This window comes from Myxocyprinus asiaticus, chromosome 49, assembly GCF_019703515.2.
Source record: "Myxocyprinus asiaticus isolate MX2 ecotype Aquarium Trade chromosome 49, UBuf_Myxa_2, whole genome shotgun sequence".
NCBI classification, from domain to species: Eukaryota; Metazoa; Chordata; class Actinopteri; order Cypriniformes; family Catostomidae; genus Myxocyprinus; species Myxocyprinus asiaticus.
In genome coordinates, this window is record NC_059392.1 from 19804861 (window position 1) to 19819191 (window position 14331).

Here is a 14331-nt window from a genome sequence, read left to right on the forward strand (position 1 = left end):
AGAAAAAAAAAGTGTCCTGTCATGTGACCTCTGAACTCTAGCTGTACTGTGGAATGTGTCCTCCATGTCCACTGAGAAGATGGAGGAGTACAAAACAGTAATGGGCGAGAACTATTATGGACATTATTATTATAATGATGTTCCCTATGAGAAACAAAGGTGTCTTCCTCAAGGGAGCGTTTACCGGCCTGATAAGCTGAATCCTCCATTGGGTCACATTCAACGTTTTTTGCCTTACTGGAGACATTAGTACACAAAACATTATGCTTGTTTAAATTTATTAATTCCAAAGATTGGTATCTGAGATGTACATGGACATCTACCTCTGCAATCTCTAGAAAATGATTAAACAAAATGCCCTATCCTGTAATAACAAACCACTGTAATTTGTGCATCCGGTCCATCTGTGGACACGCTGAGAAAAGTCAAATGTATCACGTGACCACGCACTCATACATTTTTACATAAGCAGTGGTCTAAATGACAACTGCTTGCACTGAGACAGTTTAAAGCAATTTAATTAAAAATACATAGTGTAAAATGAATAATATAATATGCTTTTCCCGACCATTGACGTCACACAAAAGTATGCCATTGCAACTGAACAATCAGAAAAATCCTCCAGGCCATTGCAGTAGACCTCTTTATTTCATGCTAAGTGCCATTCTAAAGCTCTGTTCTATTTCTATGGGGAGAATGCAAGAATGAGAGAAAAAAAGAAAATCACTGTTTTCTTGGCAGTGTTCTATGTGAAATAATCAGCAGGGGAGCCCAGACTTCTATTTTTAGTGCAATATTTCTAAAATCAACCAAAGCAAAATTCCGCTCTGACACTGATGAGCATGTCACTTCCTGTAGTGGGTCGTACATTGCAGTATGTGTGTGTGTGTGTGTCAATCCCCCTGATTCATAGATATGTGATTTTATCACGCAATACATGTCTGTTTCTTGCCGCTAGTGCTGTCTCATGAAGTGAGTTCCACTGTGATTCTCACGAAACCTGTCAAGAAAATGTCCTGGTCATATTTAATCCCAAATCAAAAAAAAATAAAAAAAATAAAAAATAAAAATAAAAAAAAATTAAAAAAAAAAAAAAAAAAAATATATATATATATATATATACATTTAGAACCAATAAGGTTTTTCGCATTCACACATTTATTTCAGCATACTTTACCCACCAATTCTTGTAATTGTGATGTGTCAAGATGTTTTACTATAGATGTCCCATTGTTTTTAATGATGATCCTCATTCCAATAACTTTTTTCTTACTGTATTACAGTAAAAAAATATGCTGTCGTACAATGTCTTTAATTAAAATCATTGAAAATGAAATGCAGTAGCAAGGGAGTACTACTGTGATGTATACACTTTTTCAATTTAAAATCAAATATAATTATTTTTCACATTATGGTAACGAGAACATCAAAACGGTCATCTTTTTTTCGCATTGTGGTAAAGAGAATTTCATAATGACCATCTTTTTCCACATTGCGGTAATCTGAATATCATAATGACCATCTTTTCTCGCAATGCGGTAATGAGAATATCATAATGACCATCTTTTTTCGCATTGCGGTAAAGAGAATTTCATCATGACCATCTTACCGCAATATGGAAAAAGATGGTCATTATGATATTCTCATTACCACAATGCAAAAATAAAAGACCGACATTACGGTATTCTCATTACCACAATGCAAAAAAGATGGTCATTATGATATTGTCATTACCGCAATGCGGTAATGAGAATATCATCAAGATGATCTTTTTCCAAACTGCGGTAATCTGAATATCATAATGACCATCTTTTCTTGCAATGCGGTAATAAGAACATCATAATGATCATCTTTTTCTGCATAGTGGTAATGAGAATACCGTAATGACAATATTTTTCCAACTTGCGGTAATCTGAATCTCATAATGACCATCTTTTTTGCATTGTGGTAATGAGAATATCATAATGACCATCTTTTCTCACAATGCAGTAATGAGAATTTCATAATGACAACCTTTTTCAGATTGAGGTCATGAGAATTTCGTAATGACCTTTTTTCGCACTGAGGTAATTAGAATTTCATAATGACCATCTTTTTCCGCATTGCAGTAATAAGAATATCATAATGACAACCTTTTTAGAATTGAGGTAATGAGAATATCATAATGACCATCTTTTTCAACATTGCGGTAATGAGAATATCGTAATGACAACCTTTTTTCACATTGAGGTAATGAGAATATCAAAATGATGATTTTTTTCCGCATTGTGGTAAAGAGAATATCATAATGACCATCTTATTTCACATTACGGTAATGGGAACATCATAATGACCATCTTTTCATGCATTGAGGTAATGAGAATATCATAATGACCACCTTTTCCCACATTACGGTAATGAGAACGTCATAATGACCATCTTTTCACACATTGTGGTAATGAGAATATCATAATGACCATCTTTTTCCAGACTGAGGTAATGAGAATATCGTAATGACAACCTTTTTTCACACTGAGGTAATGAGAATTTCATAATGTCCATCTTTTTCCGCATTGCGCTAATGAGAAAATCATAATGACAACCTTTTTCGCATTGAGGTAATGAGAATATCATAATGACCATCTTTTTCCACATTGCGGTAATGAAAATATCATAATGATCATCTTTTTCACATTACGGTAATGAGAACATCAAACAGTGTTCATAATAAAGGGGGAATCTGGCATCCATGTGGTGAGACGGGGCTCCGTGAAGTGCGGGGTAGTGTCCATAGAATGGCCCAGGCATGAGCTGGGTCCGTCGGCCTATCACGCTCCCCTCCAGGGTCCACGGCACGAGGGAAGGCGGCCCGGCATCTAGCCCGTCGGTGGCAACGTGAGCTGTTCACCCCCGGCGACTCATTAATGCATCTGGGGGTCCGAGGAATGGGTCCGACAGCGCGTCCAACTCCGAACCCTCCCAGCTCTGGTCCTGGGCGTGCGAGGATGCCAGTGTGTGCACATGTGGAGATTTGAAGCCGGCTCCCCGAGAAGAGGTGCGCTCTGCATTTTTAAAGACAGCGGTGATGAAGCATTATTCACAAAAGGTGCGCTTCATTCACTGTTGTCAAAACGAGTCTTATGAATTATACACCTCTTCTCGCTCTCCTGCCCAACTCCCGTCGTGAGCCTGGCTGAAGGGCGGCCCTAAGAGGCGGGGAGATGATGACGAGCCGGAAGGGCGGATCATTCCGCCACAGTCCCATACTAGTTTTAACAATCTGCTGCAGTGTTTTCTTCTCTCTCTCACTTTCTGTCTGTGTGTGGGTGTGGTTCGTTTTTGCTGTGTGCTCATTTCCAGGTGTAGCTGATCGGCAAATCGCATCACCTGTACAAAGGTGATTGGCTGTCTCTGATGATGTGCCTAATAAGATCCTGTTGCAATGCTTCAGAGATGAGCTGTCACGACTCCGGGATGGTCGCGTTGTTCCCGACTCCTCGCCATCCGCCAAATCAAACTTTGCTCATGTGTTGTTTAGACGCAACAATTAATGTGTAGTGTGTGACCTAACATTTGAAGCTTCAACTAGATATTTGTCTTTTAAAGCAGACAGGTGTAGGGGTGGCTTGCACTTTTTGGTTTGAATGGTTTGTTCCTGTTTTTGTTAGAATAGTTAGGTAAGCCTCGTTGTATTTTATTTTCTATACATTTAGGTTATTTATGTCTTTTTTGTAAAAAATTTTGTTTATTATTTTGGGCCAGGGGTCACCCTGAAGTCCTTAATCCTGCTACTGTTAATGATACTTGTTTACAACCATAAAATTATTGTTGAATTTTACAGTTTATTATCGTGTTTGGTTTGACGAGTGTGCGGGAGTCTTTTATTACCTTGTTGCATCATACCCCTAGGGGATGTACCACTATCTTTTCTCGCATTGCGGTAATGAGAATATAATAATGACCTTTTTTCACGTTACATAATGAGAATATCATAATGGCCATCTTTTCTTGCATTGCAGTAATGAGAATCACTGCTTCTTTATTTTTGATGGGAATGACAAATAAATTTTGCATCAAATATAGCCTCTTTGTGTCTTTAATTCAACTGATACATTTATTTGAACTTGTGTACTCTCAAACATGAAAGTATGTAAATATAGAAGAAATATTTCCCATTGGGTTTAAAAGTGCATTTCTGGAATGATGGTGGAATGCTCTCAGATGCACTGAGGTTAACCAGCATCAATTAATTGCTTCCAGAGGTTACCACAACTGAGTATATCCCCTGATCGCTCAGCGTTGAGCAACATTCCAGTCTTTTTTTATAGCTGAATATTGATTCTGCTTGAATACAGGGACGGGAAAGGAATTCATTCATGACCTCAGGCATTTAAGAATTGAAAAAGTAACAGGACGACGGTAACTGTAGGGGGAGGGGACTGACCCAGTTGTATTTACAGAAAACTCTGGTGTCTTGTGTGTGTGTGTGTGTGTGCACGCCTCACTGTCACTAAACTTGCTGTCAAACTTGAGGCAGGAGAGATCAATGTGGATTTCACTTGTAACCTCACTGTGTGTTCAAGCAATGCTAATACACATTAATAAAACAAATACATTTTTCAGGATGATAGTACAGAAATAAAATGTTTACATTCAAGTTATAAATTTGATCAATTCATGCTTTCCTTGGGAATCAAACCCATGACCTTGGCGTTGCTAGCGCAATACGTTACAGATTTTAACAATGATACATTCTCAAATAGGCCCTAAAGCACGGAAAGGGAATTTTAAATAAAATTTTTACACCCTTGAAGGGCACTACAGGAAGGGAATGCTATTTGCAGGGTCGTTCGAAATGAAAGTGATCAGTAGAATCCCTTCATAAAAGTCCCTTGTACATGGCTATTAGCTGTAAGTGTACAGACAACAGTCAATAGTTAAAGAAATTTAGCTAAAATAGTAGATGTACAGTTTTTGTTTAGTATTTTGTTCATAATAAGTATATATCTAAAGTATACACTGATGAGCCAAAACATTATGACCACCTGCCTAATATACTGTTGGTCCTCCGCGTGCTGCCAAAGCAACGCCGACCCACCAAGGCACAGACTCTTCAAGACCCCTGAAGGTGTCCTGTGGTATCTGGCACCAAGACATTAGCAGCAGATCCTTCAAGTCCTGTAAGTTGTGAGGTGGAGCCACCATGGATCAGACTTGTTGGTCCAGCACATCCCACAGATGCTCAATCAGACTGAGATCTGGGGAATTTGGAGGCCAGTGTAACACCTTGAACTCTTAATTATGTTTCTCAAAACATTCCCAAACAATGTGTGCAGTGTGGCAGGGCACATTATCCTGCTGAAAGAGGCCACAGAATCAGGGATTACTATTGCCATGAAGCGGTGTACCTGGTCTGTTATGATGTTTAGGTAGGTGGCACGTGTCAAATGGAAGTCCACATGAACTGCCGGACCCAGGATTTCCCAGCAGAACATTGCCCAGAGCAAAACACTCCCTCCACCGGCTTGTCGTCTTCCCACAGTGCATCCTGGTGCCATAATTTCCCCAGGTAAACAGCCACACGTACATGGCCGTCCACGTGATGTAAAAGAAAATGGGACTCATCGGACCAGATGACCTTCTTCCACTGCTCCAAGGTCCAGTTCTGACACTCGCATGCCCATTGAAGGTGCTTTCTATGGTGGTCTGGTCTGCAACTACGCAGCCCCATATGCAGCAGGGTGCGATGCACTGTGTGTTGTCACACGTTCCTCACGTAACCGTCATTAAAATTTTCGCTTCTCTCAGTTCGGACCAGATGGGATTGCCTTCGTTGCCTTCGCGCATCGATGAGCCTTGGGTGCCAAACACCCTGTTGTCGGTTTGTGGTTTGTCCTTTCTCGGACTACTGTCGATAGGTTCTCACCACTGCTGACTGGGAGCACACCACAAGCCTTACCGTTTCAGAGATGCTCTGACCCAGTCATCTGGCCGTAACAATTTGGCCCTAGTCAAAGTCGCTCAGGTCTTTACATCTTAACACACTGACTATGAGAACTGATTGTTCGCTTACGATCTAATCTACCCAGACCTTGACATGTGGCCTTGTTAGGAGATGATCAGTGTTATTTGCTTCACCTGTGAGTGGTCATATTGTTTTGGCTTATTAGTGTATATCATGATGACAGTTCAGAAACAAAATGTTTGTTCCCAATTTATATTAGGCGGCCTTAACTACTATGTACTTAACCATTTGATACAATGTACTTATTATGTACATACAAGTTGTTGCATTGTAATTACATTTAAAGTACCTGCATTTAATTATATTTGTAGTTACACTGTTAACTTTACCCCTAACCCTAACCCAAAACCTAAATCTAACACCTAATCCTAACCCTTACCCTACCCTTACTCCTAAACTTACCCGTATCTCAACCTCAGCAGCAGCTGGGTATTTTGCAGAACAACATGTAGTTATAGAATAAATACATAGTCTTGTATGTATTGTATGCTAGTACATAGTAGTTAAGGTCACCTGATATTAAGTGTGACCAAATGTTTACATTCAAGTTATACATTTTATCAGTTCATGTGCTCCTTGATAATCAAACCCCCCTCAAAGAGGCCCTAAAGTGCATAAATTATTATCGGAAGAGAATGCTATTTGCAAGGTTGTTCGAAATGAAAATGATCAATAGAATCCCTTCATAAAAGTCCCTTGTACACAGCTATTAGCTATTAGTTGTGTACAGACAATAGTCAATAGTTTAAAAAATGTTGCAACATAGTAGATGTACTGTTTTTGTTTAGTATTTTGCTCATAATAAGTACATTTTAAAAGTATATATACACCAAATACATACTTCATTAAGAATCATTAATGGAATCGTTGAGGAACCGAAATCATTAAGTGAAATCAAAATCAAAACCTGAATAGTTCAATTCATTACGATTCTCATCCATAGATGTATTGCAAGAAATGAAAGGACATTAATATTAAATGTAAATGTTCAACAGACTCTAATGCTGAGATTTTCTCTGCAGCAGACTTATTGATTTGCATGAGTTCTGATGTTTGTCCCATCAGTAGAGCTGCGTCACACTTTTTAAGGTCATCTCTGCTTGCAAAAGACAAGAAATGGTGGAGATGACATTTTCTGCTTGAAGACAAAAAGAGAAGCCCTTTATTCACTGTTATTATCATGCCAGTTCAGCCCATAGTGAGTCTGTGCTGCTGCTAGGATGTGCGACTCTGTCTCATTTTTATTCTATCTGAGATTAAGATTAATATTTGACGCTTTAAACCACAATACAAGAACATACATTAGCTTTTTAATCTAGACGCTCCTTCTAGAAAGTCTAACAGGCATCCTGTGACATTTACATGAGTTACGTTTTCGGTAGTGAGGTATAATTGTATATTAGTGTTTGAGTCCTCTATTGATACATTATCTTATGCAAGTGTCAACTTTTTTTTTTCTTTAAAGCTGATGTGTGTAATTTCTCACCTTCTGTAGACTCGTGGGGTTCAGTTGTGTTTTATCAATGATCTTCACTGCTACCTGCAACACAAACACAGTGTTACTGTTAAATGTGTATATTTACAGATTCATATAAGATCCCTGTGGCCTGTAGATTTTTTTTATATACCATATGATTATCTAAAGGCTCCAGGGCATCTATGTCATCATATCTCAAGCGTCACAGAAGAACGGCGCTGTTTCTTATGTAATGTGAAGTCTGTGGTGGTCCTGAGAGGAAGTTCTGACGTACAGGCTGTAAATAATGCAGGCTGTTTCTAGTGCAAGGTAAATGCCTGCTTTTACATAACCTATTTTGGAAACTTTCAGGTTTCTATCGGGTCAACTGGTGTGAAGCATTAAACAGGATAAACCTTCTTCATATGAGATGAAAACATTACCAGTGTACTTAACACACATCTGGAGGCAAAGCAATATCTTTCAGTGTCCAAGGCCAAACCAAGGAGTTTGGAAGGGAAAATCAATCCAGTATAGTATTACACTTTTGACATGACACTGAAGTGATACACTGATGCCAACTATTGATCAGTTCTACACTGTTATTGATAAGTTCTTCATTGTTATTATCATCAATATAATTTTTTTAGATATAAAAATGTTTGTTACCTCATTAGATTTTTCACTGATTTAAAGCCTTTCACACCAAACGCAAATTTGTGGCGTAAAGACGATTTTGAATAAAAACAATGGATTCCTATGGAGCCTTTTACACAGTAGCAAACTGATATGTCATTTTTTCCCCTCATGTTACAATGAAAGGCCTTAACCAATACAATTTGAGCTTTGGATCACATGTCAGGAGCCGTTGCAGTTACTAAAACCAGCTCAATTTAATCCTGAACTGGCAGTGGGATGTGTATTTACATCGAATACTAAAACATCTTTTCTCATATGGGTTCTCTTAACATTGCAAACCTTTCAAAAACACATTCTGATCTTAGGCTACTTACTGTACCGGAATAAAAATTGATTGTCGATTAGTGTCATCTACTGTAAAGGTATGTATGCGCCAGTGGTGAGTATTCGTGTCGTTTTTGGTGTCAATGGGCCAATTGTCTGCAGTTTGTCTTGCTTTTTTGCGTCACAATCAGTGTGAAAGGCCCTTCAGATTGGCAGTATGTAAATCCTCAGGGTTGAATCCAATCTGTATTTACTCCAGTGTTGTATTTGGAGTGGTGGTGGCATAGTGGACTAAAGCACTGAACTGGTAAGCAGAAGGTTGTTGGTTCAATCCCCACAGCCACCACCATTGTGTCCTTGAGCAAGGCACTTAACTCCAGGTTGCTCCAGGGGGATTGTCCCTGTAATAAGTACACTGTAAGTCGCTTTGGATAAAAGCGTCTGCCAAATGCATAAATGTAAATGTACATCATAGGGGTGAGTGGGGTAAGATGTGTCACCTCCTAAAAGGAATATTCTGGGTTCAATACAAGCTAAGGTCAATCGAAAGCATTTGTGGCATAATGTTGCTTACCACAAACATTTATTTGGACTCGTCCCTCCTTTTCTTTAAAAAAAAGCGAAACTCTGGGTTACAGCAAAGTCTTTCTAGCAAGTCATTCCACGGTCGGCCATGTTTGAAACGCTCTCGGGAGGCTATTTTCAGTCATGAAAGTGCAGCTCCAATCTACTAGAGACCAAAATCTCCAAAACGGTTGGCCAAGATTATGATCAAAAAACATACTTCAAATCTGTAAAATCTGACAACACTGGTATCATAAATTGTGCTTCTTTACCTCAGATCACACACACACAAAAAACGCTATTTTCCCGACAAGTATAGCTAATGCGCAAGAGCTTTCTCGAGTTGATTGACAGGTTATGTCTGTATCTACAAGGTGACTGGCTCTTTTAGCTGTAAGGTGGGACTTCCTTTCTACATCCATTGACTATTGGCAGCAGTTGGGCATTCCAATTTCTCCCATTCATTTGAATAGAAGTGGCCCGTCTCTGCTAAATAGTCTCTGGTTACATTGAGGCAGATACAATTGAGGTGAATGGGGCTAATCCGTAAACATTAAAATACTCACTGTTTTAAAAGTACACAGTAGCAACAAGATGCAAACAATATGTGTGTTAACGTGATTTTAGTGTGATAAAATTGCTTACTAACCTTTTCTGTGTTAAGAAAAGAAAAGTTATAACCAATTTTACAACTTTGCCATGATGATATAATGTCAACAAACCATAAAACGACTGTAAAATGACAAATAAAATGATAAAAATTGTGATTTTAAACAACTTTACAGCTCAAATAGTACATGAGTTTTAACAGAAGAATTAACGTACAGTAAGTGCCTTTATACAATTATAAACTTCACATTTCTGCCTTTAAACCCTTCAAAAACTGGCCCCCTTCACTTCCATTGTAAGTGCCTCACTGTAAACTTGACTTTTGCTTTTTTTATAAGAAAATGAGGGATGACTCAAAATAAATGTTTGTGGCACTCAACATTATGCCACAAATGCTGTCGATTGAGCTTAACTTGTATCGAACCCAGAATATTCCTTTAATCGAATTAACAGTGAACAATTTTTATGTTGCCATATTTTTAGAAAGAAAGCATCATATACAGTATCTGTTATTGAGTGATGCACATGAGAAGTGATACGTGATAAGCATTTTTTAAGCAAAAAAATGATATTTTCTACATGGCAAGTAAATATTGTTTATTGTCTTATCCAGCCCTAAAAATATAAATCATACATGTGGGTGAATTGCTAATGTATAAAACCATGTCAATTATTTGGGTAAATATTAGCCATGAATTATTAAATTAAGCTTTTCTCTCTCTCTCTCTCTCTCTCTCTCTCTCAAAAAAAAAAAAAAAAAAGGAACTGGGGGGTAAAGTGTGTCAGATGTGGGGTAAGTTGTGCCAGTGGTTCGACTAATATTGATAGTAAGCTTTGCCTACAAATAGGCTACACGATTATAACACATATCATAATTAATTTGATTAATTACCTTGATATTTTAATTGTGATTTGTTAATTTTGATTAACAGAATTTACATTAAAATACTTATTTTGTGTGGGGCATCTTCTTGCCATTTCCTTCACATCCAGAACAATGAATTACTTTATTGCTTGAAAAATTTTAACATCTTTGATTTGCCATTGCATTCATGTACACAATGGACAAAAATATGGTATATAGAAAATTAGTTTAATTTCAGCAGCTTTAACTGTAATATCGATTAATTTTCGATTAACTGTGCAGCCCTACCTACAAATGCAGTAAATACCACAACAAAACGTTGAAAATTCTTTTGAATTTGTGAAAAACTACATTCAAATATTCTAAATATGAAACCATTGAAAATGTGAATAATGTGCAAAACAATAAGCCTTTGGAATAGGATTGTGCATTAGTAATTATTTTTTACTATTTTACACCTAACATTAGGTGAGTTTTAAGACCGCCTGCTTTCTTATATGTAAATTGTAATCAAACAACAATAACAGGGTTCCCACAATTTTCCAGGACATTTTCAGGACATTTTATGTGCCTAACAAGTGTAATATTTAAGCAAAAATAGATGCGTCCATTTAAATCGAGCTTTTATTTTGGAGTTTCTGTGTGTTTTTGATGGTAGTTTCTCACTTCCTGATTAGCAGTTTGCTACATGGCTCAGTGTGATGATTAATCCCCGTAAAGCTGTGATTTCATTAAATAAATACATAGTCTGTATGTGCTGCGCACTTCAGAGTGCACGTGATGATCATGATGAGGTGTTTTAAGTGTACGAGCGGCCGACTTCGTACATTTATTTTGAAGCGTGCATCACTTGCAGAATATATATTTAGTAAATTAAATCAGACTTTTACAGTTTAATTATCACACAAGGACATATCGAAAAAAAAATCATTAATAGTGCATTCAAACATTAATTTTTGTCCAAATTTGTCACATTCCATGACATTCTGCATTTTTATAGCAAATGCCATTTTTATGACTAGATTTTGTGATTCCATCTGTGTTTTCCGCATCCTACATATGGTAACCGTGGTATAAGCAGTCTCAGATCATTGAATTATTGAAAATTAATTCACAACCTGAGGTTACCAACCATGCTACCAACTCGGTGTGAATTTGTTTTTAAATTAAATCAGTGGTCTGACTGTCATCCTTGTCTAAAGTTTATAGTATCTCAAATATTTTTGGGGTTAACACAACAGCAATGTTAGAAAGAAAAATCGTTTTTTTTTTGCTACATCAGTACTTACACTATTTAGTTGGAGCAAAGCAGAGATGACAGCAGATGAGCAGAGAAAATATGTGACAGGGATTCGTTCATGACAGTTAGCCGTTGACTTTAACAATGTGCAGCTGCCGGCAGTGACAAAACAAAAACAAATTGTGTATTTGACACCTATTCCGAGTCCCAATCATTACCATGTTTTTTTTTTACATGCAACAAAAACCTTGTTAGCAACACAATCAAACAGTTCTATAATACTAAAATATTTTCCAAGACAAATAATTATTTTCCAGGACATTTAGGCATTTTTCTAATTTTCCATAACTGGAAAACTACATTGCAAAATTCCAGGTTTTCCAGGACACGTGGTATCTACATAACCAATTGCAGCTCTTCCCTGGATAACTTTAGTAGCTTTAAAAGTATAAATGTATTACAATCATACAGTGAAGACCAGTATTTTAAGTATTTTTATATTACATTTAATAACTTTATTACTGCACTGACTGTTTACTTGTCTTGACTAATTACTTGAAAACTTGATTAAAACAGTGTTTACTCAAATAAGTTAGTGAGAATCATTAAATTGCTTTCATATGTAAGCAAAATGGACATTATAACTCAATCGGAATCTAATCAAATCGAATGGAAATCGGAACAGAATCAAATCGATATCTTGTAAATCGGAATCTAAGTGAATCAGGAAATCTGTATCGATACCCAGTCCTATTGCTCAAATGATCTCTTCATGTCTAAGTGGGCAGTTCTTGGCCAAAATAAGCTCATAGTCAATAGTCTGGCTTCTGAAACTAGTTTAAGGGTTAGACCTTTATATATATATCAAAAGAATCACAATGTATAGCAAGTAAAAACAAAGTATAATGACAATTTCTAATGCAGAGATCTTTGCTTGTTTCCATCTTCTTCTTTTTTTTGTGTGTGTGGATTTTCTCCCCTTTTTCTCCCAATTTGGAATGCCCAATTCCCAATGTGCTTTTAAGTCCTTGTGGTCGCATAGTGATTCGCCTCAATCCGGGTGGCGGAGGACGAATCCCAGCTGCCTCCACATCTGAGACCGTCAACCCACGTTGCCATGGAGACATAGCGCGTGTGGAGGCTTCACGCCATCCACCGCGACATCAACGCTCAACTCACCACACGCCCCACCAAGAGCAAGAACCACATTATAGCGATCACGAGGAGGTTACCCCATGTGACTCTACCCTCCCTAGCAACCGGGACAATTTGGTTGCTTAGGAGACCTGGCTGGAGTCACTCAGCACGCCCTGAATTTGAACTAGCGAGCTCCAGGGGTGGTAGCCAGCGTCTTTACCACTGAGCTACCCAGGCCCCCCGCCGTTACCGTCTTCTATAATGGAGAATGTTTCGAACTAGCTGATACCATGTAGTAATTGTGTTAGCATTACTACTGCATTTGAAACATTAATTATATGTCAGTAAATTTAAAATAAAATGAGTAAGATAATTTAATGATCATAAACAATTTAAAGAATTTGGTAAAACAACATAAACAAAACTACAATGCAACATGATTCACTATGCAAGACATTGTTTTGACCCTGAATATGAAATCTGAATACTGACTGTGCTAGAATGAAAGAAACTAGTGTCTATGTGAGAACACAACGGCTAATCCTCAACATGTGACACAAATAACTACACCAGATTTTAATGATACAGCCACATCCCAGAAAACTACTGACATTAGCAGACCAGCAAAACAGACTGTTAAGTAGAAATGATAAGTAGGGTCCTTCACCTCTCGTCCTGTTAAGACATGGCGGGCGAGTTTGACTTTGGCAAAGTTGCCTTTGCCGATGGTTTTTAGCAGTCTGTAGTTGCCGATGTGAGGATGTTCGTCTGTAATGGACGCCACCGAGTTTCGACAGCGTGGGAGACTCTGCCGACTCGCTGATTTTGTGGGTGGTGCTGGTGTGTCCGTGTAGCCATCAACAGATGTATGCTGAAAAACAAAAGTAAAGGATATTAAGATAAAGTTCCACATACAATCAGAGAACTTGAGAGAAGCGGGGTTTCCAGACGGATCTAAAAACTATGGCAACCAATATTGCTAATTAATAGTTCCACTTCATCACAACAAACAAAATATGACAAGTCAAGATTCCTATATAAATTCTATATGTAAATGTGTTTTACATAGATAATGCGTTTCCATCGTAGTCTTTTTATCGAATAAGAAGAACGTTTAAATATGAGGACGTACAAGACTAAATGTAAAACATTAACTATTACATTAAAATGTGTTATCAGTGACTTCATGCCTCATTCTATGAGTAGAATTCACATGCGATCAGTGAAACAAGCTGTTTTAACCACTCGATGATTATTTTAAGTAATATATATGCAGAAGATAATGTGTAATTTGTCATGTTTACATTCTGTTTACAGTCTACATTTGGTTACCCCTTGTTATTGTAATTTATGATAACACTGATACTACTGCAAAGATGGGGGTACAACAGGGTGTCAGACGGGCATAAACGAGCAGAATACAGACAAAAGAATGTTTTTTGATGTTCATATTAGAGACATATCTCTAATGTGAATGTGTGAATGGCTTTTGG

General features: G+C 37.6%; 1 protein-coding gene across 6 annotated transcripts in view; it reads right to left on the minus strand.

Annotated features, from left to right (window-relative positions):
- Positions 1 to 14331, minus strand: part of LOC127438136 (serine/threonine-protein kinase MARK1-like) — a 98634-nt gene that overhangs the window by 62487 nt on the left and 21816 nt on the right. For all 6 annotated transcript variants that reach the window (XR_007896654.1, XM_051693466.1, XM_051693465.1 and 3 more), the window contains exons 2-3: positions 13506 to 13709; positions 7491 to 7544 (exon numbers count right to left, since the gene is read on the minus strand). Coding sequence is in view for 5 of the 6 variants with exons in the window: in XM_051693466.1 (XP_051549426.1) it covers positions 7491 to 7544; positions 13506 to 13709 (258 nt within the window). In the remaining variant the exon portion in view is untranslated. The remainder of the gene's footprint in view (positions 1 to 7490; positions 7545 to 13505; positions 13710 to 14331) is intronic.